The sequence below is a fragment of the Puma concolor genome, chromosome E4 (genome assembly GCF_028749965.1).
Source record: "Puma concolor isolate L17-30 chromosome E4, mPumCon1.1.hap2, whole genome shotgun sequence".
Lineage (NCBI taxonomy): Eukaryota > Metazoa > Chordata > Mammalia > Carnivora > Felidae > Puma > Puma concolor.
In genome coordinates this window covers 68,731,526-68,757,710 of record NC_141683.1, presented here as the reverse complement: position 1 = coordinate 68,757,710, position 26,185 = coordinate 68,731,526, and the positions used below count along the sequence as shown (strand labels likewise).

The 26,185-nt window shown below is 47.2% G+C and overlaps 1 protein-coding gene across 1 annotated transcript in view; it reads left to right on the top strand.

Annotated features, from left to right (window-relative positions):
* Nucleotides 1–26,185, top strand: part of DNAH14 (dynein axonemal heavy chain 14) — a 334,473-nt gene that overhangs the window by 273,463 nt on the left and 34,825 nt on the right. Inside the window, exons 70-77 of the mRNA XM_086693941.1 lie at nucleotides 564–982; nucleotides 1,061–1,259; nucleotides 7,055–7,291; nucleotides 9,559–9,644; nucleotides 12,243–12,399; nucleotides 13,680–13,890; nucleotides 17,597–17,699; nucleotides 19,562–19,789. Of these exons, the coding sequence (XP_086550067.1) occupies nucleotides 564–982; nucleotides 1,061–1,259; nucleotides 7,055–7,291; nucleotides 9,559–9,644; nucleotides 12,243–12,399; nucleotides 13,680–13,890; nucleotides 17,597–17,699; nucleotides 19,562–19,789 (1,640 nt within the window). The remainder of the gene's footprint in view (nucleotides 1–563; nucleotides 983–1,060; nucleotides 1,260–7,054; nucleotides 7,292–9,558; nucleotides 9,645–12,242; nucleotides 12,400–13,679; nucleotides 13,891–17,596; nucleotides 17,700–19,561; nucleotides 19,790–26,185) is intronic.

Sequence of the window (26,185 nt, the reverse complement as noted above, 5' to 3'; positions counted from 1 at the left end):
TGGAACCTGCTTGAGTTGTGTGTCTCCCTCTCTGTCTGCCCCTCCCCCACTCATTCATTTCTCTCTCTCTCTCTCTCTCTCTCTCTCTCTCTGTCAAAAATCTATAAAAATTAAAAATAGAACCCACACACACTGAAATAATATAAAGAAGAGATAAGTGGGGGGGGGTACATGTGTGCTATTAACCAGATTATTCAGAAATATGACTCAGTTAAGAGCCCATCTCCAAAATAAAACCACCAAAAAGTCAACTGTAAAAACTCTTACAGAGGGGCACCTGGGTGGCTCAGTCGGTTAAGCATCCAATGCTTGATTTCAAGCTCAGGTCATGATCCTGGGTCCGTGGGATCGAGCCCCACATCGGGCTCTGTGCTGACAGTGTGGAGCCTGCTTGGGATTCTCTCTCTCTCTCCATCTCCTCCCTCCCTCCCTCCCTCTCTCTCTCTCTTTCAAAATAAACTTGAAAAAAGAAACTCTTTAGAGAAAGATTTGAGGAGGAGGGAATGAACTGTGTTTAACATTCCCATGGTTTTTATCCATTCAAATTCATTTTTTGTCTGTAGCACGTGTGTTAGATGATGAGGAAATTGTAGACATCTTAAGAAAATCCAAAACGACTTCAAATGAGATTTCCAAGCGCATCAAAGCGACAGAAAAAGCAGAAAGTGAAATCCAAACGCTGCGGGAACACTACCGGTCTGTCGCGACTCGAGGCGCCCTGCTCTACTTCCTCGTGGCCGGGCTCGCCCGCCTCAACTCCGTGTACCAGTTCTCCCTGGACTGGTTTCGCCAGGTGTTCGTTCGATCAGTAGCTCCCCGGAGCAAAGAACAGGAACACGGCCTGAAGAGGGAGAAAACGTCTCAGAAAAAAGTTGGTGATACCACAGACCTCGCCAAGGAACCAAAGTTCGAGAGCGACAGGCATCTCTTGGAGAAACATCTGCAACAGTCAGTAGATGTGCTGACAAGAAATGTTTTTAAGGTGAGACCTTCTCTTCTGTGACTTTTACAGACTTCTGTACAGGAGGAGGGCTAGTCTGACGTTAACGTTTCCCCCTAGGTGGTGTCCTCGGCTCTGTTTCACCAACACAAGCTGTGTTTCTCCTTCCGGCTTTGCACCACGATCATGCAGAATAATGCTGGGGGCAGTCCAGTGCCGGATGACATCGGGTCCCTACCGGACGAAGAATGGGACATCTTCTTACATTCCGACACGTTGACGAACGTTAAAGGTGTGATGCCCCAGCCTAGGCTTAACAGTAAGTAAAACGTCCTTGCTCTGGGTTCAGCAAAAACCTGTTAAAAACGTGTTTCCCTGAAAAACCCCGAGAGATGTTTAAGGTGCTCCAAGCCGGTGTTTCTATATGGACTAAACTAAAAGTAGCTTCAGGTCAAGTGTGACGTGTAATTCATCCTTGTATCTTCATCCATTGAACATATAATTGGTGCTTAGTAATTGTTGAAGAAGTGAATGAATGAATGAATGAATGAATGGCGTTTGCTGTGGTTATTGTAATCCTGTTGTATTACACCGAATGCCCAGTGCTGGTCGTTAAGGACACATGCACACACACGTACACACACACGCACACACACACACTGATTAAATACCACCTAGAGCGAAACTTTACCCCTCCTAACCACAGTCCCCCTCAGTTTCTTATGAAAATTCCTTGAAAATTTGAATCACAAAAAATCATGCTTCTGCAAAATGGTTAGCAAAACCACGTAAGTGCGGGATCTTTTCAAATCCTCCTGTGCTGCACATTTTTAAATATATTTATTTCTTAAATTGTGGTAAAATACACACAGCATAGAATTCACCTTCTCAGCTATTTTTAAGCATGCAGTTCAATGGCACATCGTAGTGCTGTGTTGGGACCTTAAGTCACAGGAAGTGTCCAGTTAAAGGTCGTCTGATGCTGTCCCCGAGGGAGAAGAGGGGCTGGTTTGGAATGTCCTTGGCAAGTTTTTGAGACTATTAGCAGAGCATAGAAGTCAGAAGGGAAATACAAAAGAATTGCTCTTGAGGACACCAGACGTTTGGATAGTTTTGTTTTGGTTTTCATTTGTTTTTATTTTACTGAAGCCTGGTATGCGGATGTTCGGTAAATGACTGTTGAGTCAGTAAATGTTCTTATGAGTTTATTAAGATTGCTTTGCTTGCAGAAAAACAGACAATAACTCAGTATCTTGGGGCGCCTGGGTAGCTCAGTCAGTTGAGTGTCCGACTTCGGCTCAGGTCGTGATCTCGGGGTTCACGAGTTCGAGCCCCGCGTCGGGCTGTGTGCCGACGGCTTGGAGCCTGGAGCCTGCTTCGGATTCTGTGTCTCCGTCTCTCTCTGCCCCTCCCCCGCTCATGCTTCTCTCTCTATCAAAAATAAAAACATTAAAATTTTTTTAATAACTCGATATCTTAAACCCAAAAATAAAATAAAAATGTTGAGAAGGAATCTGGGGTATCTCAGGAAACAGCAAGGAAAGTACGCAGAGCCACGCAGCAGCACGAGAAGAGCGGTGACTGCTGTCACCACAACTCAGCGCCCAACAGTCCTCGGTCAGACCCCACGGGTCCGAGAGGGCGGGTCTGCGCGCCACAGCCCCAGTCAGGGACCCGCTCCCGAACCCCTCACCTGTGACCAGGAGACAAGGCCGGCAGCCAAACAGCCAGCCCACCGGCATCCCCTGCACTCGGAACCCTGAAAACATCTCCAGTGTATTTAAAGAAACAACAAACTTTAATAGCTTCCCTTATTATTATTATTATTATATAAGCAGCATGTGTTTATTAAGCAAACCATTACAACCTACAGAGAAGCAAAAAGAAGCAAATGAATCTTGTGTAATTCCACAGTCCTGAGATAATCGCTGTTAATATTTTTGTGGTTTTTCCTTCCACTAGTTTTCCTCCCTATATGTCTTCTTTACATACATTCATACTCGTATAAGAATACTCCTGTATTCTTTAAGGTGACTTTGCTGAACAGACTTACACCTAACCTTTTTCAAATTAATGACATGTCACAAGGAGCTTCCTCTGCCAGGAAATAGACTTTTAATGTCTACACGACATTCCAGTTTTTGAATGGACCAAAACTCAAGTAACCACTCTCTTAAGTTAGAGACTTGGGTCTCGAAGCACTATGATTGACATATAAAGTATCCTTTTCTGTCCACAGGGACTGAAATCGATATCATATGAAAAATCCAAAATGTGGATATTGATGTGGATATTAAATAACATACTCTTAACCAATGGGTCAAAGAAGTCACAAGGGAGATTAGAAAATATCTTGAGACAAATAAAAATGAAAACAATACGTCACTTATGGGATACAGCAAAAGCAATAGTAAGACAGAAGTTTATAACTATAAATGCATACGATAAAAAAACAGGTCTCAGGGCGTCTGGGTGGCTCAGTCAGTTAAGTGTCCGACTTCGGCTCAGGTCATGATGTCGTGGTCCGTGAGTTCAAGCCCCATATCAGGCTCTGTGCTGACAGCTCAGTCCAGAGCCTGCTTCTGATTCTATGTCTCCCTCTCTCTCACTCCTGCTCATGCTCTGTCTCTCTCTCTTTCTCTCTCTGTCTCTCAAAAATAAATAAAACATTAAAAAATATTTTAAGGGGCGCCTGGGTGGCTCAGTCAGTTAAGCATCCGACTTCAGCTCAGGTCGTGATCTCACGGTTCGTGGGTTCGAGCCCCGCGTCGGGCTCTGTGCTGACAGCTCAGAGCCTGGAGCCTGCTTCGGCTTCTGTGTCTCCCTCTCTCTGGCCCTCCCCAACTCACGCTCTGTCTCTCTCTCTCTCAAAAACTAAATAAACATTAAAAAAAAATTTTTTTAATATTTAAAAAAAACAGGTCTCAAATAAACTACCTCAAAGAACTAGCGAAAACAAAGAACTAACTAAACACAAAGCTAGCAGAAGGAAAGAAACAGGAAAGAATGAAGCACAAACAAAATAGAGAATTAAAAAATAGAAAAGAAAACCTATAGCTGGCTTCTTGAAAATATCAACAAAATTAACAAAGTCTAAGCTAGATTAATAAAATAAGACTTGAATAAAATCAGAAATGAAAGCAGGAACATTAAAACTGATGCTCAAAAATAAAAAGGATCATAGGGGACTACTATGAACAACTATATGCCAACCAGTTGGACAGCCTAGAAGAAATGGAAACACATAATCTACCAAGACTGAATCATGAAGAAATGGAAAATTTGAACAGACTTATAACAAGTAAGGAGATTGACTCATTAAGCAAAAATCTCCCAACAAAGAAAAGGCCTGGGCCAAATGGCTGCACGGGAAAATTCTACCAAACATTTAAAAAAGAATAAACACAAATTTTCCTGAAACTCTTCAAAAAAAATGAGGAGGAGGGAACACTTCCAAGCTTGTTCTGGAAGACCAGCGTTAACCTGATACCAAAGCCAGGGATTCCTTCAGAAAAGAAAACTACAGACCAATATTTCTGATGACTATAGGTGTAAAATTTCTCAACAAAATACAGCAAACCAGATTCAATAGCCTATTAAAAGGATTACACACCATGACCAAGCACAATTTATTCCTGGAATTGCAAGGACGTTTTTACACAAGAAAAACCAATCAATGTAATAACCACATTAACAGAATGAAGGACAAAACCACATGACCATTTTAATTGAGGCAGAAAAAGCATTTGATAAGATTCAGCTCTTTCAGGATTAAAAACACTCAACAAACTGGGAATAGAAGCAAAGTACGTCCACACAGGAAAAGTCATTTGGGAAAAACCCACAGCTAACATTGTACTCGGTGGTGAAACACTGAGGTTTTTCTCTAAGATCAGAAACAAGGCAAGGATGCCCCCTGCTCTCACCACTTGTTTTTAACAACGGAAGTTAAAGCCAAACATTAGACAAGAAAAAGAAAGAAGAGACATCCAAATTGGGAAGGAAGAAGTAAAATTATCTTTGTTCACAGATGACATGATCTTCTATGTAAGAAAACTCTTAAGTGTCCACAAAACCCCTGTTACAGGTAGTAAACCAAAACAGCAAAGTTGCAAGATACAAAACCAATGTACATCATCAGGTGCTTTTTTATACATTAACAACAAGTAATATGAAAAGGAAATTAAGAAAACAATCCCATTTATAATAACATCAAAAGGAATAAAACACTTCGGAATAAACCTAACTGAGGAGGTGAAAGATGTGTACACTGAAAACTATAAAACATTGCTGAAAAACATCAAAGACAACACAAATAAATGGAAAGACATCCCATGTTCATGGATTGGCATACTTAATATTGTTAAGATGTCCATACGAACCCAGAGCAATCTACAGATTCAGTGCAATTCCTAACACAATCCCAAAGGCACTTTTTGCAAGTATAGAAAAATTCTTCCTAAAATTCATGTAGAATCCCCAGGGACTCTAAATAGACAAAACAATTTTGAAAAAGAAAAACGAAGTTGGAGGCATCATACTTCTTGGTGCCAAGCTCTAGTATAAGGCTACAGGAATGAAAACAGTCTGGCCCTGGCATAAGGACAGCTAAACAGACCAATGGAGCAGAACAAATTAACCCTCACCTATATGGTCCAGTGATCTTCAATAAGGACGGAAAGACCACTCGGTGGAGGAGAGGACAGTCTCTTTAACAAACGGAGCTGGGAAAACTGGGTATCCACATGAAAAGAATGAAATCGGATCCTTATGCCAAATCAAAAACAAACTCGAAATGGATTCAAGATCTAAATGTAAGACCTAAAACTACAAAACTCTTAGAAGAAAGCCTAAGGGAAAAGTTTTCTGATAGTGGAGTCGGCAGTGATCTCTTGGATATGACACCAGTGCACAGGCAACAAAAGCAAATACAGACAAATAGGACTACATCGAACTTAGGAACCTCAAAGGACACAAACAACAGAGTCAGAAGGCAACCTGTGGAATAGGAAAAGCTATTTCAAATTCTATATCAATAAGGATATAATATTAATAAGGATATTGATAAGGAGTTAATGTACGGAGTACCTAAGGAACTCAATAACTCAACAACAACAAAAAATCAAATAACCCAATTTAAAAATGGGCAAAGGACTTGAATAGACGTTTCTCTAAAGATGATACACAAACGGCCAACAAGCATATGAAAAGATGTTCAACATCCTTAATCATCAGGAAATGCAAATCAAAAGATCATAATGAGATATCATCTCACACTCATTAGGATAGCTGCTGCAAAACAAAACAAAAACAGAAAATCACAAGTGCTGACAAGGATGTGTGGATATCAGAACCCTTGTGCATTATTGGTGGGATTGTAAAATGGTGCAACTCTTAATGGAAAACAGCATGGAGGCTCCTCAAAAAATTAAAAATAAAACTACCGTATGATCCAGCAACACCGTATCTACGTACATAGCCACAAGAATTGAAAGCAGGGTCTCAGACTGATATTTGCACACCTGTGTTCACGGCAGTACTGTTCACAACAGCCGATAGGTGCAAGCAACCCAGATATCCACCAACGGGTGAAGGGATAAACAAAATGGTGTATACGTGCAAGGGAATATTTTTCAGCCTTGAAAAGGAGGACAGCCTGTCACCTGCTACGGCATGGATGAACCTGGAGGACATCGTGCTGAGTGAAATAAGCCAGTCACAAGGAGACGAAGACTGTAACTGCACTTACACAACTCCAGGTACCTGGAGTGGCTGGGATCCGAGAAACAGGAAGTATGACAGGGGTGCCCAGGGGCTAGGGGAGGGCTGTTTCATGGGGACAGAGTTTCAGACTCTCAGGGGAAGTTCCGGAGATCTGTTTCCCGACAATATGAACGTACGTAACACTGATGAACTCTACACTTACAGTTGGCTAAGAGAGAAATTTTATGTGTTTTTGCCACAATAAAAAGTGGCCATTTGTGTAACTGATTTTTACATAACATGAGCTTTTCCTCAACAACAGATATTTATTAATCGTCTGCTTTTGGTGAGCAACTCAAAGGTCAAGAACATCGTCTCTTTTTAACATGCTTCTTTCCCATTCTCTATTAGACAGGTATGAAACTTGCAGAAATCGGCACCTTCAGTGGTTGTCGGATTCCACGTGGAAGCAGTGTCTGTACGTCAGCCACGAACTTGAACCGTTCGCTCTGCTGTGCGAGTCCCTTCTGTCAAATGTGTCACAGTGGGACGCTTTCAAAAGCAGTGAGGCTGTCTATTGCCTGATGAGCCTGCCTTTCTCTCCAGAAAAGGCTCCAGCGGAGGAAAGGAAGAAACCACCGGAGGGAAGTAAGAGAGCATTCAACGTTCTGTTTACTCTGACCTAGTCGCGCGTGTGCGTGTGTGTGGATTGTCAGCTTACACATGTGGCTCAATGTCTTATGAGAAAATCGCAGGGAGGAACGTAGCTCAGCTGTGAGCCCGGCTCGTGTCGCTTAATGCAGGCTTCACGCGGGTCTTGCGACTGAGCATGAACTCGGGCGGCTCCCGCGCCACCCACCGCCACGCGTGCACCCCACCCGTGTCCCATGGGTCGTTTTATGTAGCAGGTGCGCTCTGGAAGTCGCTCACTGCAGATGGCGCTGTTTTCGGCACACCTGTCCTGTCGCGCCTGCCCCTCGGGCGCCCTGCCCTGCTCGCTGCCCCCTGACCTCCACCCACATCCTAGCGTGTCTCCCTCCACACTCCTGTCCACTCTTCTTCCACATTCCTGTCACAAGATGCCACTCTGTCTCGTGGGAACCGACGCATCCTTACAGGCATTTCCTTTGCTCTTTTTCCTTGGGACAGGCGGCCAGAAAGGGACCTCGTGGATCAAAAGCATATTATTTTTATGGTAATAGATTGCCGCTAGGTTGCTTGTCTGAAAAGTCCAGCATAATTTCTGTTTCCACCAGCGATACATGACTTCCTCTTTTCCAAGAGGGCTATTGATTTTTTGGTAACTTTTGCCAATCTGAAAACGTTAAGGTACTCTAACTTGGATTTCCTGGCCAGCACTACATTTAAGTACCTTCTCGGGTGTTTGTTGACCATTTGGATTTACCTGTTAATGTACTCGGCCCATTTTTCTACTGAATTGCTCATTCTTCTTTGGCCACCTGTAAGAACCCTACTGGTGTAATCGATGATCAGCTCTGTTTCGTCGAGGATGCTAACTTGTTCGTTCAAGTATTTTTACAAATCGGCCACTGTCGGTTGGATTTATCGATGGTGTCTGTGCCAGCCATGCTGAAGTGTCTGTGTGGCCAGTAGTCACGTCTATTTTTCTTTCTTTTACAGCTTCCTGATTTCCAGTTCGGATTTAGAAGCTCTCCTCCCCGCCCCCCTCCCCCCCCCCCCGCCCCCGGTCATTATTTTGTAAAGTGAAGATCTTTTTATTTTAGGGGGAACAAAACGATGTATCCATTTGTAACTAGACTCTCATGTATCGTAGGCTTTTTTTTCTAAGACCAGCAAACCTATTTTCACTCTATTCAAAAAAGCTATTTCTATAATCCAAGTTGTATTTAAAGGTAGACGCTGGGGAAGGGAAATACCTAGGGATAGGAGGTAGGTAGGAACCATGACTGCGTCGGGGATGGCTGAAAGCGAAACCAGAAGGCTCCCCACCTCGTGGGGGCGGGTGAGCCCAGAGGACCCTGTGGCAGCACGAAACAACCAGATATGGATAATAGTCAGTTTTTTCCAAAATTCAGGAATCGTGTTGCGTTTCCATTTAATTCTCATGTCCCATATCTGTTACGGGTAGATTATGAATAGAAATCTCTTTTTTGTATATATTTAAAAAAAATTTTTTTGGGGGCGCCTGGGTGGCGCAGTTGGTTAAGCGTCCGACTTCAGCCAGGTCACGATCTCGCGGCCCGGGAGTTCGAGCCCCGCGTCGGGCTCTGGGCTGATGGCTCGGAGCCTGGAGCCTGTTTCCGATTCTGTGTCTCCCTCTCTCTCTGCCCCTCCCCCGTTCATGCTCTGTCTCTCTCTGTCCCAAAAATAAATAAAAAACGTTGAAAAAAAAATTTTTTTTTTAAAAATAAAAAAAAAATTTTTTTTTTTAATGTTTATTTATTTTTGAGAGAGACAGAGACAGAGTGTAAGCACGGGAGGGGCAGAGAGAGAGGGAGACACAGAATCCAAAGCAGGCTCCAAGCTCCGAGCCGTCAGCGCAGAGCCCGACACGGGGCTCGAACCCACGAACCACGAGATCGTGACCTGAGCTGAAGTCGGATGCCCAACCGACTGAGCCGCCCAGGCACCCCATGAATAGAAATGTCTAACCCCTAGAGTTATCAGTTTGTATTCACCAGGAAAGCATGTATTCACATGCGGAGCAAGTTAGGAAGTGTCGGCCAAGCCCTGCTCCCTGGCCCGAGGTCCGCCTCACCTGTGACCTCGAGGACCCCTCAGGTCTTATAGGAATAAAGTTCTCTTTAAAAGAAGTCAGCCATGTCTAAAAAAAAAACTGACAGTTTTATGCCAAAATTTTCATCGCGGTGTCTCTTTAGTGACCCAGGGCATTTGACTTTCCATCTCTGTGTCTCTCTCTAAATTTAATCTAGCTGAACTTCTGAATGAAGTTGAAGAAATACATAGTCCTGTGAATTTCCACTGGGAGAAGCTCACTCCATTTCAAAGACTCATTCTGGTAAGATGCGCTACAAGAAAGTAGTGATGTTCTCAGTGTTTTGAGCACTTTACCAGTAACTGAAACCATTCCAATTTAAATTGTTATTAGCAAAATACGTGGATTTTACAAGTAATGTTGATGTTGGAGGGAAGCAGTCAGCTCCTTACTGTTTCTTTTGTGCGGAGGGTCCAGTCGGGTGGTGCTCCGCCCCCCCCTCCCTCCCCCCAGGGGGCGAGGACTTAGAAAGTGGGTGCATTTGAGGGACGAACAGGCCTTCTCCCCAGCCCCTTTCAGGACCCGCCCACTTCTTCCAAGTACATCACCCTGGATTCACCCTTATCACCCAAAAAACTCTTTTCATTTCGTCATCCGCCATCTAGTTTAGTGATGGAGAAATCCCTCCTCTCTCTCCCACCTCCGCCCCGACTTCTGCAAACAGCAGCCTCGACAGCCGGTAACCCTTCGATTTCTGCCTTAAATTTTATTCTTGTAACACTTTAAAATTTACTCCAGAGGGTGATTGCCCCAAACACCGCATGTGGCTTATAGACATGTTCACTTTGTCTTGCTTGTCTCAACATTTCGAGTGTAATTTGTCCCAGACCAGTGGATCTGAACCTATGGAGATCTTTCTTACGAGACTTCGAAGTCTTGAGGAAAGAGAACCAGACTAACACAAAGATACATTTAAGCCATATTAACACGAATGCTGGGCACCAGTCTGCGGGTAGGACTCCCCTTGTGGAAGAAGCGATGTGCGCACGCGCACAGAGAATGGAAGGAGCCGCAAGAAACGACAGTGGTCTTCTAGAAAATAGGGCCTTCGTTTTTCAACTTCTGCCTTTTCGTATCACTCGAGTTTTATGTAGCCAGTATGTATGACCTTCACGGAGAAATTAACTGGTCGTCAAGGCCTCTGCTACATTTCCTTGGCCCGGTAAGCGCCAGGTGATCTCCACTTGTGAACTACAAACTTTGTGAGTATACTGATCGCGTTTCCCAAACCCACAGTCGGAAGACCTGGTCTGATAAAGTGTTGCATGTACGTACAAAGAAACCGGTTAGGATATTTGAAACGGGGTCTGACCTGTAAGAGTCAGAAACTGAGACGCCCCCTGCGAGATGAAGTGAGACTAGATTAGAAAGAAGGCGGGGCGCCCGGGGAAGGACGATACCGCAGAGCCCCATCAGGACAAGGCCCGGTCCGGTCAGCGCACCGCTCCCCATCGTGACGGCCTGCCAGACAGGAGAGCGGCCGGGAAGGATGGCGACGGGGGGACAAGGATGCGAGGAAACTTTCCAGAACTGCTCGTGGCTGCTTGGAAAAGAGTTCGGCACACCCCCGACCTACAGTGCTGCTCTGTTGGCCAGTAAAGTAAGGGGGGCGGGGGGTACACTCACATCTGGGAGCACAGACCCTCGGCGGTGACACCCTCAGTGGTGACGTGTCGGGACCACACCTCACTGTCTGCTGGCCTCAGCTGATTCTAATGCTTCCACTCACTGGACACACTGGCCGAGCTTGGCCCTTAGACCCCAGATGCTCTGTGTGCAGCCGATACTCATTTAAAAATATCTACACACAGGGGCGCCCGGGGAGGGGCTCAGTGGGTTCAGCGTCCGACTCTTGATTTCGGCTCAGGTCATGATCTCTCAGTTTGTGAGATCGAACCCCGTGTTGGGCTCTGTGCTGACAGTGCAGAGCCTGCTTGGGATTCTCTCTCTCCCTCTCGCTCTGCCCCTCCGCCCCCCTCAAAATAAATAATAAATTTTGTAAAGACTTGAAAGAAAAATATATATATAGACACACACATACATGCTCCACTTAAGTCAAATAAAATTAAGATTAATTTTTCCAAGAAATAACAGAAAAGATTCGAATTTGATGTATTGATCACATGTATTATGTTAAACGGTGACTTTGCCGATATTTGACGGATTTGACATGTAAAAATGGCAACTTCCCACGGTCCAGCCCAGGGCACCCTCACAGACCCACACGGTTTCAGCTTTGCCTTAACTGACGGACTCTCTGATGCTGAAAATGCTCAGGACAGAATCCATGGTCAGTTCCCAGAGAGCACAGAAGTGGCTCGTTTGAAACAATTTTCATGCCGAAGGTGTTTCCTCCGAGAGGTGCAGTGATTTCTTCCGACGGGCCCTGAGCCCCTCTACTCACCACGTGGACACGGTTTCCAAAACCTTTCGGTCCCGCTAGAGTTCTTTCCGGATCCGCACCCAGCTTGCTGGGCTGTTTATCTCCGTGTTGTTACTAGAGGAGCCAGGGCGCTCCTGACTTCCATCCACACGCGGTGGGGTCTTCCTGCTCCAGACGCAGACAGCGGGAAGGACGCGCCCACGAGAAATCGGGGACCATAACCTGGATCTCACGTCCGAGGCAAGATCTCTGTCAGAGTGTGAGAGACAGAGGCCCCGAGGAAGGGCCACGTGAGGGCCCCCGAGCGGTGGCTGCGGTCTCCCCACCGCACAGACCCGCCCGCTGCAGTTTCCCAGAACGAGGGACACCGCAGAGCTCCGGGGACGAGAATGACGAACGCCTCCTTGTTTGGTTCCGTTTTGCCACAGGGAACGTGCCTTTGGTGCTTTCTCTTTCAGATCAAAATTCTTCAGCCGGAGCAGCTAAAGAATTCAGTGAGAAGGTTTGTAACTGAAAAAATGGGAGATGAATATGCTCTCAGGACTGGAATTCGTTTGCAAGAGTCCTATGAGGGATCCAGTGCCACAACGCCACTGATACTTCTGCACTCCCACGGTAAGAGGCCCGTGCGGCGCTCACCAAACGGGGCGCCGGGGGCTCCGTCGGCGAGGCGTCCGACTCTGGGTTTCGGCTCGGGTCACGATTTCATGGTTCGTGAGTTCAAGCCCCACGTCGGGCCCTGTGGTGACGGCGTGGAGCCTGCTTGGGATTCTCTCTCTCCCTCTCTCTCTCTCTCTCTCTCTCTCAAAATAAATAAACTTTAAAAAAAGGCGTAGAGAAGTAGGTTCTGTGTTGGGTATTTTTATGTTTAAAGTCTTTTCCTATTCTTACTTACATAATTGGGGAAAGGGACAGATTAAAACGTTAAGTTATATGAAGACTGAATGTTTCCAAAAATGTAAAAGAACAAAGAAGAATACAATTTCCCGGATTCATAACCTAACCGTGGAAAAACTTACCGGTACCAATTTTCTGTGCGGAAAATATCTCCTAAACACATATTATTGATCTGGAAGTTGGGACTGCCCTTGTATTTATCAACTGTTTTAATATGTTAGCTCATGAATATGTATATAAAACAAACCATCAGAAAGCGGCCCCGTCCACCCAGCCCTTGTATTCCTCAAAGCTCCAAATGCTTTTTCCCTTGTCTTTGCCCAACAGACCCTAAGCGAAGTATTTTAACTCACCTTTTATTCTTCATCATCTCCAGATCAAATATGTCTTTAGAATTCACCATTTTCAAACTTTGATTCTATTAGGCAAAAAAGAATTAGAAAAGTGTGTCCTTGTGGAGGCTTTGTCTCTCTAACCTTTCATGTAAAGCAGCCACTCTGTGCCTGACACACTCATAGTAGGTGCTGTGCATTTCCTGAGGACGTAGCCCAGGGTGGCTGCCGGGGCTCCAGCCCTCACGCCCACACTCCAAACAATATATAGAATGGAAGAAAGGAAGTATTATACAACAATTGAACAAACTGCTACCAACTTAGATGCCCATACCTAGCTGCTAAAAATGAAGTATTTCAGCTGGGGACACAGTCATCTTGGGTAACACTGGGGTCAGCTGCTAAGGAGAGGGGGACAACTAGATGCTGGAGCAGATAACCAGCAGTCACTGCTGTAGGTAGGTACTGTCACCCCCATATGTTAGAAAACCCAGGCCACCCAGTTAATAGCAGAACCAAGATCTGAACTCCGTGTTTGATCCAAACCCTGTAGTTTCCCCTCTGTGACTGCGCCTCCTGCCACAACCCCATCATCACTAGGTTGCATTTTTTTAAGAGGGAACGAAATGTATTTACAACAGGGTGCACGTTTCCACGTTGTTACAGGGACTGACCTCACCAACATGCTCCTGAAGTTTGCGCAAGAGTTGAAAGGAAGAACGCAGCATGTGACGGTGCTTTCCCTGGGCCGTGGCCAGGCCGCTAAGGCAGAAGAGGTCATTGTGAAGGCCCTGAGCAGCCCCACACAGTGGGTCTTCCTCCAGAACTGCCATCTCGCCACGTCGTTCATGCCACGGCTCTGCTCCATCATAGAATCGTAAGAGGCTTACGTGTATTTGTAAGGGATCCGCTAAATACCAAAACAGTGGGATGAGGGGCGCCTGGGGGGCTCCATCGGTTGAGCCTCCGACTCTTGATTTCGGCTCAGGTCATGATCTCGTGGTTCACGAGTTCAAGTCCCGCGTCGGGCTCCGTGCTGACAGTGTGGAGCCTGCTTGGGATTCTCTCTGCCTCCCCCTCTCTCTGCCCCTCCCTCCTCCCTCTCTCAAAATAAATAAATAATCTTTAAAAAAAAAAAAACAGAGAAAAACAATGAGGTGAAAGTGGAAATGAACGCATTTAAGCAATAATAAAGTAAAGTGCCGGGCCACTCGGGGGAAAATTAAGCTTTCTTACCTGGGTTCTTTTTGCCCCAAGAACTTTAAAACTCCACTAAGAATACGTCGGTTTTACAGGGAAAAAAAGCCTCCCTGACTGTTGCTCTCCATTCCGTTGCCCACTTTCTCCTCCTCAGCCCTCCCTCTCAGCAGAAAACATGCCCCACGCACACACGTGTGCATCCAGACCTTAGATTTTAACATTCTACACGATTCCAAACAGCTCCTGTCCCTCCTTTCTGGCCTATCCTTAGCGCTTCCTCTGACTTTCTCTGGCTCCGTCCTGTTGCAAAGAGACGCTCACTCTCACTTGGGCAGAAGCTGCCCGGGGCTCCGGCTTCTTGTTGGCGGTGGAAGTAGCTGGAAGGTAGCTATGCTAACACGGAGCGGCGGTGGGCGGGGTTTAAACTGGTCGAGTGAGTTTTAACCGGTTGCCATCGATAGTTTTCTCTCCAACGGTTCACTTGTGTCGGCCTCACCTGTGTGGTCGCGCTGTCCTGTGAGTGTGTGCACATGTGTGTGTGTAAGGCCCTCCCCTTCACACTATGTTCTAAGGCTGGGCACACCCACAGGGAACCAGAAGCCAAATCACCTGCCTCAATTAAATTTCTAAAAGCTTCGCTAGGATCGTCCGTTCTGTTCTGACTCCTGTGCCTTCAACAGTTTACAAAGTTCTTAATAATCTCCTTCTCGTATGTACTTTGCCATTTAAGAGCCAGAAGATGGGTGCCTGGGTGGCTCAGTCGGTTAAGCGGCCGACTTCGGCTCGGGTCATGATCTCGCGGTCCGTGAGTTCGAGCCCCACGTCGGGCTCTGGGCTGACAGCTCAGAGCCTGGAGCCCGTTTCCGATTCTGTGTCTCCCTCTCTCTGACCCTCCCCCGTTCATGCTCTGTCTCTCTCTGTCTCAAAAATAAATAAACATTAAAAAAAATTTTTAAAAAAAAGAGCCAGAAGACAAGACTGCTCAGTGGTGTAATTTCAGTACTTGTAAACCTTGGAAGGCGACATGATAATTCCCGGCACACCCCTCATTCATTAGTCATTCGAACACTACCAACAGGGCACCTGCCAAGAATCAGTCTAGGGACTGTGCGCAGGAGGGACCAGACGACGTCGGTCAGCCTTCCAGAGTGCGCTAGGCTCGAGAACAACAGAATGGCAGATGGCAATGTATCATTTAAAAAGAGAGACTAGTCGGGGCGCCTGCGAGGCTCAGTCGGGTGAGCGTCTCGGTTTCGTCTCAGGTCATGATCGCACAGTTTGTGAGTTCAAGTCCAGCATCGGACTCAGCACCGGTGCAGAGCCTGCTTGGGATCCTCTCTCTCTCTCTGCCCTTCCCCTGCTCTCTCTCTCCCTCTCTCAAAAATAAATGAATAAATAACCTTAAAAAAAAAACTTTTAAAAAAAGAAAAAGAGAAATTAGAGGAATGTTCTTCAGAACAGAATTTCAGAAGCTTAATAAAAGTAGTTAACAGCGCATAAAAAAAAAAGCAGTCTATGTAGTCAGAGTATAATTAAGAGGAATTCACACTTCTTTATCAAATCAAGCCTTTAAGGGTTTAAGACTACAGCCTACTATGAGAGAGAAAACTGTGAAGCAAATTTCTTAGATTTAAGAGTTAAGGAAATGTGTTCACAACATATTACTAAGGAAAACTATCGGGCTACAAACCGTATTACAGTGTACTGTTTTTATTTTAAAAAAGAGAAAGAGAAAAGGAAAGGCGTACTTATGCCTAGTTAGTGGGATTTTACTGGGTGGGTGTTTATTCTGAGAGAGAGAGAAAAAAAACACAAGTAGGGGAGGGGCAGAGAGAGAGGCAGAGCAAACCCCAGGTCAACTCCGCGCTTGGTACGGAGCCCGAAGTGCGGCTCGAACTCAACCAACGGTGAGATCGTGACCTGAGCTGAAACCGAGTGAGAGGTTCAACCAACTGAGCCAGCCAGAGCCCCAGGGTTTTAGTTTATTTTTGTTTTTCTGTTTAATTCTGTGTTTGATTTTTGTTGTTGTTGTCTTTTGGGTTCTGTGGGGTTGTTTCATTGTTTGTTTTGCTTTTGTTGTTTGGATTTGTTTTGCACATTTGACAAAAATAATCAGACATGCAGAAAAGCTGCACGAACAGGATGACCGCTCCCCTCCCCCGCCCTCTGGTTCCCGGTTGTTAACATTGGCCATTTCTTGTCTTTCGCTTGTTCGTACATTTGTATGTAATTCTTTTCTGAATTATTGGAAGTCAGCTGAGAACATGATGCCGCTTGGTGCCTCAGACACGCCAGTGTGCTCACCGATGATCTGATCACCTCAGTCCTACCTAGCCCGCTGGCCCCCAAATAACATCTTTTACTGCAAAAAAAAAAAGAAAGAAAGAAAAAAAGAAAAAAAAAAATTCTGGTCCAGGTTCTCATTCAGGATTTCTCATTGCATTCAGCTGTCTTGGCTCTTAAATCCTCCTTATTCTAGATCGTTCCTCAGTCTTTGTGTTTCATAACTTGGACGGTTCTGAAAAGTACCAGCCAGTTCCATCCGTTTGGTTTGCCTGCTGTTTTCTCACGGTCAGACTGTGGTTACACAGTATTGCAGAAAAGCCACACAGCACATTTGTGTCCCTGGTGCATCATATCGAGAGCACACAGTTGGGATTTTTTTTTTTTAATCTTTAACGTCTATTTTTGAGAGAGAGAGCATGTGAGCTGGGAAGGGGCATAGAGAGAGGGAGACACAGAATCTAAAGCAAGTTCCAGGCTCTGAACTGACAGCACAGAGCCCGACACGGGGCTCGAACTCACGAACCGCGAGATCATGACCCGAGCCGAAGTCAGACGCTCAACCGACTGAGCCACCCAGGCACCGCCATTGGGAATTTTTGACTGAATTATGGCTTTGTTATTTGCCAAACAGTGACTTTCTAATTCCACAATTCCTTCTAAATTTATTAAGTGATGTTCTTTCCTAAGGAGGAGGCTTACCTTCTCCTGCATTTATTCATTGGCTTCTTTGTATCAATCATGTTCCTGTTTTATTCGATGGATAATCTGTGGCCACCGTCACTTATTTCGACGTTGTTGTTCCAGATTTGACCAGGGAAACACTTCACTCACTTTGTTCTTAATTTGTACTTTTTCCAAGGATTTTTGCAGTGTGCACTCTTGAGCTTAGGTGGAAAAACTACTTTTCAAAGCTGGGCCTTACTGGGTCTTATGCAAATCCCTGCGTCGCAGGAGAGGGAGAGCTGGGGGGCTCATACACGATTATTTAAATGAGCTCTGGGTCACTTCCAACATGGAGATTCTGGGATTCCTAAAAACATGTTGGTTTGGCTTGACTATTTTTCATCAAACTAGGTTATCACCCTTCTGTTTTGCAGATTTAACAGCCCAGATGTGACAGTGGACCCTGACTTCAGGCTGTGGTTAAGCTCAAAGTCGGGCAGTTCTTTCCTGATTCCTATTCTTCAGAGGAGCTTAAAGGTACGGACAAAGCAGGACGGGGCTTGGTATTGACTGAGGAACACTGAAAGTAAACTGTCTTGTGTTCATAACTCGGATTTCGAAGAGGGTGCTGAGTGTAGCACGCTGAGTCTCTCCTCTGCGCTCGGCCCTGCACTGTGGTCCAGGAGGGACACTAACACACAGCAGGCCAGATCCCTGCTTCCAAGAGACTCACAGTTCGCTGGACATTTTCTCAAACAGGGATGCTAAGACTTCCGGCACCTGTGAACCGGAGTACGGGGTCTGTGTCCTCTGCCTGGCCGTTTGGCCCAGGCTTTTCCTGCCTCTGCTGCCCTGTCACCCCACAGCTCATTCTCTGGAACGGCTCTGGCAGAGAGCAGCCAGAGAGCAGGTGTTGGGGACAGGGGTCCGAGGGCGGCCTCGCGGAACATTTCACCTCAAGCAGGTCCATCGCTGCGGTTAGCAAGCCACGGCTGCACTTCAGATATTAGCAACTTTCTTCCCCAGAGTCACACTTTCTCTCTCCCTCTCTCCCCACCTGCCCCCGCTCTCCCTCCCGCCTTCCCCCTCACATATGCTTCCTTACGCGGGTGCGAGGCACGAGCAGGAGGCTCCAAAGATCAGTAATGACAGGGAACACAACGAAAATTCCTCATTTCCGCATCCTCAGGGCTTTCTCAGCCAAACTTGCTGGCCATCTGCAGTGAAGGGAATTCGAAAGGTCAACATGCTGGGAGGTACGGAATACCCACTCCACGGGGCGCTCTCCAGGCCCCGGGCCGCAGTGTGAGAGTCTTAGGCTCCGGGGCGGGGACCGGTCCCTCCTTCTCTCTCCCCGGAGAGGATCTGATTGTGCTCCCCCAACAAACCCGCGTTTCTCTATCCCTGGAAGGAGGGGCTGCTGTGCCGGACACTGGCCGTCCAGATAAGCAGCGAGGTCCTCTTCCGGGACACAGACCCCGCTGCGCACTCAGGATACATCCGACTCCCACTGGGTGGCCCTGGGGGGCATCAGAGCCTGGCACCAGGAGCGGCTCTGCGAGTGGTCGGTCTGAGCCTTGACCCGGAAACCTGCTGTTCACGTACACGCGTGTCCGTGTATCACCTACGCGTTCCCACCCACGGATCCTCACACGTGCACACGCACACAGCTTGTATGTGTTTGTGTACAATGTGCAGACGAGGGAGCTTTGCAGACACCTCACGGTTTCAACAGTTAACAGCCACGCTCTTTTTTTTTTTTTAATTTTTTTTAATGTTTATTGATTTTTGAGACAGAGAGAGACAGAGCATGAACAGGGGTGGGTCAGAGAGAGAGAGGGAGACACAGAATATGAAACAGGCTCCAGGTTCTGAGCTGTCAGCACAGAGCCCGATGCGGGGCTCGAACCCACAGACCGTGAGATCATGACCTGAGCCGAAGTCGGATGCCCAACCGACTGAGCCACCCAGGCGCCCCCCACACTCTTTTTTTTAAATGGAGTCCTATCTTCTTTTTTTGAAGTTTATTTATTTATTTATTTGGAGAGAGAGGGAGAGAGAAAGAGAAACATCCCAAGCAGGTTCCGCGCTGTCAGCACAGAGCCCGACAGGGAGCCCGAACCCACGACCCCGGGATCACGACCTGAGCCGAAATCGAGAGTCGGACGCTTAGCCGACTGAACCACCCAGGCGCCCGACGGTGTTACACTTTTCGTTTTAAAATCTGAATTGGAACAATAGGAAATCTGGTACAGTCCTCTTACGGAAACTTTCAAGTGAGAAAAGAATTAACCCGGGATTTTTGTTTTGCCCTCTTAGCCAGTCCCCTGCCCCGCTCTGTCCCCTCTAGACCTGGTGCCTGTGTCTCATGTGCTGTCCTTCTCACACCTGTTCTCAAGATTGCAGTGGAAAATCCGCAAGGATTGAAAAGTAACTTACTGCAGACGTTTGGATACAGTGGCAGTGGAGTGGTGACAGAAGAGACATTTGAAAAACTGGACTGTGGACCGTGGTGGAAAAAGCTTTTATTCGGCTTATGTTTTTTCAATGCTCTAATCAATGAGAGAAAAAATTATGGAACACTGGGCTGGAATATTGCTTACAAATTTAGTTCTTCAGACTTGGAGGTAAGTGCCATACCTTCAAAATAAACAGTAACAACAAATGAATAACAATATATACAAACTACACGGACACTGAGTGTTTTTCCCGTGAACTCCGTAACTAGGTAACAAAGGCTAATGTTTCAAAGCTTGGATCTCCGCGCCGCCGGCTTTTCTGGAAACAGATCACAGCTCTCCCGCTTATAGATGTACCAGTGTTTACTCTGTTGGGCGAGCTCATTAACTCTCAGGGTCTTGGTCCTGGACCAAGGAAGGAAAAAGCAGGATGAGGGAAGGCAAGCCAGATGTTACACCCACTCGAAAGGGCACCGAACGAGGCAGGCTAATTAACATAGGTCACGTAGCACAGTGCGTGACTCACAGAAACCGCTCGAAATGTTTGTGGTTTCTGCCCGATTTGTGTAAAGTAGGAGAGAGCGCACTTTACACAAATCGGGGGGATTTGTGTAAAGGGGGGGAGCACAGTTTAGGAGTCTTTCTTTACTATTCTCTGTCTAGAACCTTCTCTCTGCTTCCTAATGCATGGTGGTTTTTTATTGCTAAGGTAAACATGTGGCGACGCCTGCTTAAACTTTCGCCAGGTTAGATTATAGGCCAAAAACCTGAGCAAAATCTTGATTCTGCCTCTGGGTGTCCACCACCTAGACCCGCCCGGACGGGCGCCCTCCCGCCTCTTCTGCGTCCTCATTGGGCTTCTTGGCGCTCACGCCCTCTGCAAGTCAGAGTATGTGCCTCTGCCCCTCACCAGACAGGACACCGAAGGGCTGTGCTCCGGGCTTTTGTCAAGGGATATGGGCTCAAGCACTTTGTCCAAACCCCACTCAGTCAGCAGGCCGACTGACAACACATTGGGGGAAATACCTGTGGCATCTACTATGTCAATGGCTAATATGCCAATATGCTAACTGTATGAGGATTCCTTGTAAATTAAGAAGAGAAAGAAAACACCCCAATGGGTGAAGGACCCGGAGAGGCAGTTCACAGTATAAATACAAAAAGGCAATCAGATGATGAAACTTTGTTCAATTTCATTAGTAGTCGTGCTGTTCATTTTACATATCAACTTGACTGGACCCCAAGACCCCCAGGTATTTGGCCAAACGTTGTTTTGAGTATGTTTGTGAGGATGTTTCTGGGTGAGATTCATATTCAAACCGGTAGGTCATAAAGCAGATCCCTCTCCCCGATGTGGGTGGGCCTCGTCCAGTAGGTCGAAGGACTGACTAGAACAGAAAGGAAATCCTCCTGCCTGTCTGCCTTTGAGCCGGAACACTGGCTTTTTCCAGCCTCTGGACTTGAACTGAAACATCGGCTCTTTCGGGGCCTCCAGACAGGAAGTGCACCGTCGTCTCTCCTGCGTCCGCGGCCACAGGTCTGGAGATTTGTCAGTCTCCATAATTACGTGAGCCAGGTCCTAACAGCAAGTCTCTCTGCATGTGCGCTCCTCACCTGGCTCTCTGGAGAACGCGGACTCCACAGCCGTCAGGGAAATGCTCGTTAAAGCCGCAGTGAGATACCACCTTTCGCAACCACAGTGGCTAAGACAACGGCACAGAGAGGCAGGAACTGTCGCTAACTTTCTGGAAGGCAACTTGGTAATCTGTATCAAAATTCTTCAAAGAATTCCTATTATCGTTGATGTAGAAAGAAAGAGTCACATTGATAGGACTGATCAGGAAAATTGGTTATAACCGAGCCCGTCAGCAGGATTTCATTCTGCGTGTATATATAATTCATCTCTCTTACAAGTGATTTTCTAGAAAATGTATCCTAAACCACCTGCAGGGGAACGGATGGTAGGAAGTGGGTGGCCCGGTGTCAGCAGGTCTTCTGTCGCCGCAGAGCGCGTGTGAACTTGGCGCAGGCTGGCATGCCCGGGGTGCTGATGCTCTCTTGGCATTTTGCAGAGAGGCTTGCTCAAGCCGGACGCAGCTGGCTACATCATGGCGCTGTTGTCCAGAAGAGGACAACCGTCCCTCCCCTCCGTCCTTCCCCCTCTCTGTGCGGCGCGTGCGACAGCAGCCTTGCCAGTGGAGGGAAAGACCCTGCGGGTGCCGAGCCGACAGTCTGGAAGTTCTGGGAGCTTTGCGGGAAACTGGATTTATGCACAGCCCCCCCTCCTTAAGGAAGTGGGAACTTCTAGTTCCCTGGGAAGTTGAGTTTGGACACAGCTCCCCCCACTAGGGGGAGCACCCGGCCAGCCAGCCGGGTCAGGGAGCTTGGGGTGTCCTGGCGGACCCTCAAGGTGACCGTGTCTACTGGGCCAAGCACCAGTGCATTCTCCACCACACACAGGCTACGGCCCCCGAAAGCCCCCCAAAACCTGGGCCTGAGCCCCAAGGGCAAGACCGAGAAAATCACATACCTAATGCGATCCAGTGGCCAGAGAGAGAAAGAACAGGAAATGGAACAAGCAATGGAACAGAAAATTGTAGGAGCCCGAAAGGATATACACGCTTCACACACACGCACGTACTTCACACACATGATGTTTGTAAGTGAGCCCGCGTCCGTTTCTTTTTACCTTCTTGACAGAAGAGGCAGCGAGACGGTAAAACTGACTTCTAAAAATATAGGAAAGAAGTTTCTGGAAATACTGAGAGAGAGAGAGGCATGAAATACGATTGCCAAGTCGCATCCCGAACTGATAAATGCCCTACAGGCAATAAAACTGTGCCTTTGGTCTGTAATTTTCTTGATGAGCCAGACACCGTTTGTGTGTCTGAGGGACGGAATTCCTCCGCGTTCTTCTCAGAAGGAAGCACGTGCAGGCCATCGGCTTTCTGTAAACTGGACTCGGACAGAACTCTGGGTGCTCTGACCAATAGCACGTCAGAACACAAGTGGGTGCTCCTGGAGCACTTGAGCGTCCGTGAAAGAGCGCCGGATGCTGCCCCCGCGTGACGTGGAACAGATGTGTGCTCGCCCTTCGGCCTCCTCCCCCGTTTTGGAGTTTTTACTTTCGTCCTAACAGCTCTGGTTATGATTTATTTGCATAACCTCCAAAGGTTATTCGTTATCACAAAATAACAGGGCGGGGGTCGGGGTGCTTGGCCCCGGTTTGCAGGGGCAGGCCAGAGGCGCATCGGTGCCCAGGCCCCGCACACCGTCGTCAGCAGACGCCGCGCACCGAGACTTATGAGCTAAACGCGAAATGAGACGGGGGGGGGGGGGGGTCGGGGGGGGGGCAGTGGTGGTGGTGCAAAGTCGAGTCAACGGCTGGAAAGATCAGATAGAAGGAACAGCCCGAGCACGAGAAGGAAATGACAGAACGATGGAGATCACGAGGGACAATTAAGATGTCCGAAGAGTAACCTCACCTTCAAACGACAGGGATTCCGGCCGAGAAGATGGAGAAAAACAAAGTAGGAAGAAAGCGGTTTTACTTTCCCCCCCGACCGACGACGACAGATGGACAACAGGTCGGAGTCTGCGGACTGAGAACGCTCACAGAGCCGGCACAAGCTGTGACGACCCCTGGTGGCGCTAGGCTGGTCAGGGGTCCCGCCAGAAGGCAGTGGGGGAGCAGGCACGCCGGCCGGAGAAGGCTGTGTGGGGGTCCCGCAGTGGGGGGTGATTCCTGCATGGGGTCCTGCACAAAGGGAAGTCCTGCGGGGGGGGGGGGGGGGATGGGTCCTGCAGAGGGGGTTCCTGCATGGGGGGGGGGGTGCGGGGAGGGGTTCCTGCACAGCCCAGCCTGGCTCTGGCTCTCGTCCTTGCAAACTCGGTAGCAGCTGTGTGCGACCGCATCAGGGCCGAGGCGGAGACACAATGAAGGGAAGTGGCCGAGTGGGGAGTGTGGAGAGCAGGAAATCTGTGGCCTGGCCGCATTGTTAAATCTAAACAGACAATAATGAACTGTTGAGCGCCAGTGGTCTAAGTGCTAACACAGATGATTTAAAAGGAAGGCTCGTGCTACAAGAAAAGTCCCGTAATCGTCTTAGGCTAAAAACACTAACCTCAGTCAGCGGAACCCAGAGGTCGGGGAGAAGGGGCACGTGTGCACCGGGGTCCCGCGAGGACAGGAAGGGGAGGCCGGGCGGGCAGAGGAAGAAGCGGGAACTGTTCCCACTGGGGGCGGGGAAGTAACTGTCGTCTTCTCGTCCCTTGAAAAAAGAAATGTTAGTAAGACTTGAAGGAACGGAAAGGCTGCCTGTGTCTAAATCAGCAAAGGAGGGAGAGGAAAAAGCCATTGGACCGACCTGTCGGAAATGAGGAGGGAGAGAAACCACAAAGTACATAAACGGTAGCAAAGTAATACGGAGGGAATCTTCTCAGGCTGTGTCTGAAACGTGAGCGGCCACATTCCCTCTCTAGGAGGCACGCGCCATCTATAAGAAGAACACTTACGTGATGGAAGACAGTTCAAAACTGCCAAGAAAGTAAAGGCAGCGAGAAAGCAGGAATGGCAATGTTACCATCAGACAAGACGGGACTGAATCTGAAAAAGCACCAAAGAGCAGGAAGGGGACATTTGTGAGGAAACGGCGGTGTGAAACCGGTAACTTCTGCGGAGAGTGTTCTGGGGACTGATGAACTTGAGCCTCACGTCGGCCCCGGGAAGAGGGCCGTCCTCCCCCATTTGAGGCTGAGGGAGCTGCGGGAACCGACAGGATTCGGACACAGGCGGCCTGGCTTCGGAGTCTGTCACACGCTCCGGTCCCGACACGTGGCAGAGCGTAGCCTACGGTAGCACGTGTTCACAAACGTGCGTGTGGGTGCGTGGGGACGCGTACATGCCTGTGCGTGCTACGGGTGTGTGCTCCTGTGTCACCACTAGGGGGGATTTCAAATCCCCTTTCGGAATTAGGGCGCCCCCATAAGCAAGAGTAAGACAGATAATAGAATAATGTAAGCAACAAATTCGATTAAGAAGAGTTTTGTAGAACCCAACATCCCTCTAGTAGGCAGCACACGTTTTCCTTCATACATCCAAGGAACTCGTAGCAAGTTCAGCCAGGAGCACGGCCATGGAATAAAATCTTTAATTACTGTGTGGGCCGCGTTCTCGGATCGTAATCTAATATGTAATAAAAATTCGACCCCAAAGATCTTAAGGTGGAAATTAAGAAACATGCCTGGAGAGAAGTCTTTTATCGAAGAGGATGTTCAAAGGAAAATCACAAAATATCTCAAACACAAAGGAAATGAGATACTTCACACTGAAACTATGACAGCATAAAATATGCTCAGAAAGGAATAAACTATGGCCTTAAATATCTTCATTATTAAAGAGGAAGTGCAGGAAATTCATAGTCATCTTAAGAAATTAGAAAAAACAACAAAAGGGACAAATGAATCTAATTTTAATAGTGATAAAATAATACACAAAAAATAGTAGAACGGAAAAATAAATCCCAAAATTGGTTTTTGATAAGACAAAGTTTGAAAGTCTATATGGATCCAATGATTTCTGGGAAAATACGAATTATCAAAATTGACTCCAAAAATATGAAAGTTCTGAGTGGACCAACTGCTATAAGACACTGCAGATAGGGGCGCCTGGGTGGCGCAGTCGGTTAAGCGTCCGACTTCAGCCAGGTCACGATCTCGCGGTCCGGGAGTTCGAGCCCCGCGTCAGGCTCTGGGCTGATGGCTCAGAGCCTGGAGCCTGTTTCCGATTCTGTGTCTCCCTCTCTCTCTGCCCCTCCCCCGTTCATGCTCTGTCTCTCTCTGTCCCAAAAATAAATAAACGTTGAAAAAAAAAAAAAATTAAAAAAAAAAAAAAAAAAAAAAAAAAAAAAAAAGACACTGCAGATAAACACCGGAATGAAATGGTTTCACAGCTGAGTTCACTCTGGACCTTAAGACACGGACATTGATATTATTTAAGCTGTTCCAAGCCTTAGAAAAAGATGGCAATTTCCCCAATCCATTCTATGAAACCATAATAGTAATGTGAATACCTGGTAAAAATAATATATATAAGAATACAGTCTAGTTGTACTTAGGACCTGATGTAAAAAATTCTGTATAAATTATTGATAAGCTTCAGCAATGAATCAAAAGCATAACGCACTATGACCCCCTAGGGCTGAGTCCAAGAACGCAAGACAGGCTCGATAGCTGGAAATCTATAACTCGCTTTCCATGATCACATCAGTAGATGCAGAAAAGCCTCTCATTCAGGAAGCCATCAAAACCCTAGAGGAGAGGGGCGCCTGGGTGGCGCAGTCAGTTAAGCGTCCGACTTCAGCCAGGTCACGATCTCGCGGTCCGTGAGTTCGAGCCCCGCGTCAGGCTCTGGGCTGATGGCTCAGAGCCTGGAGCCTGTTTCCGATTCTGTGTCTCCCTCTCTCTCTGCCCCTCCCCCGTTCATGCTCTGTCTCTCTCTGTCCCAAAAATAAATAAACGTTGAAAAAAAAAAAATTTAAAAAAAAAAAACCCTAGAGGAGAAAG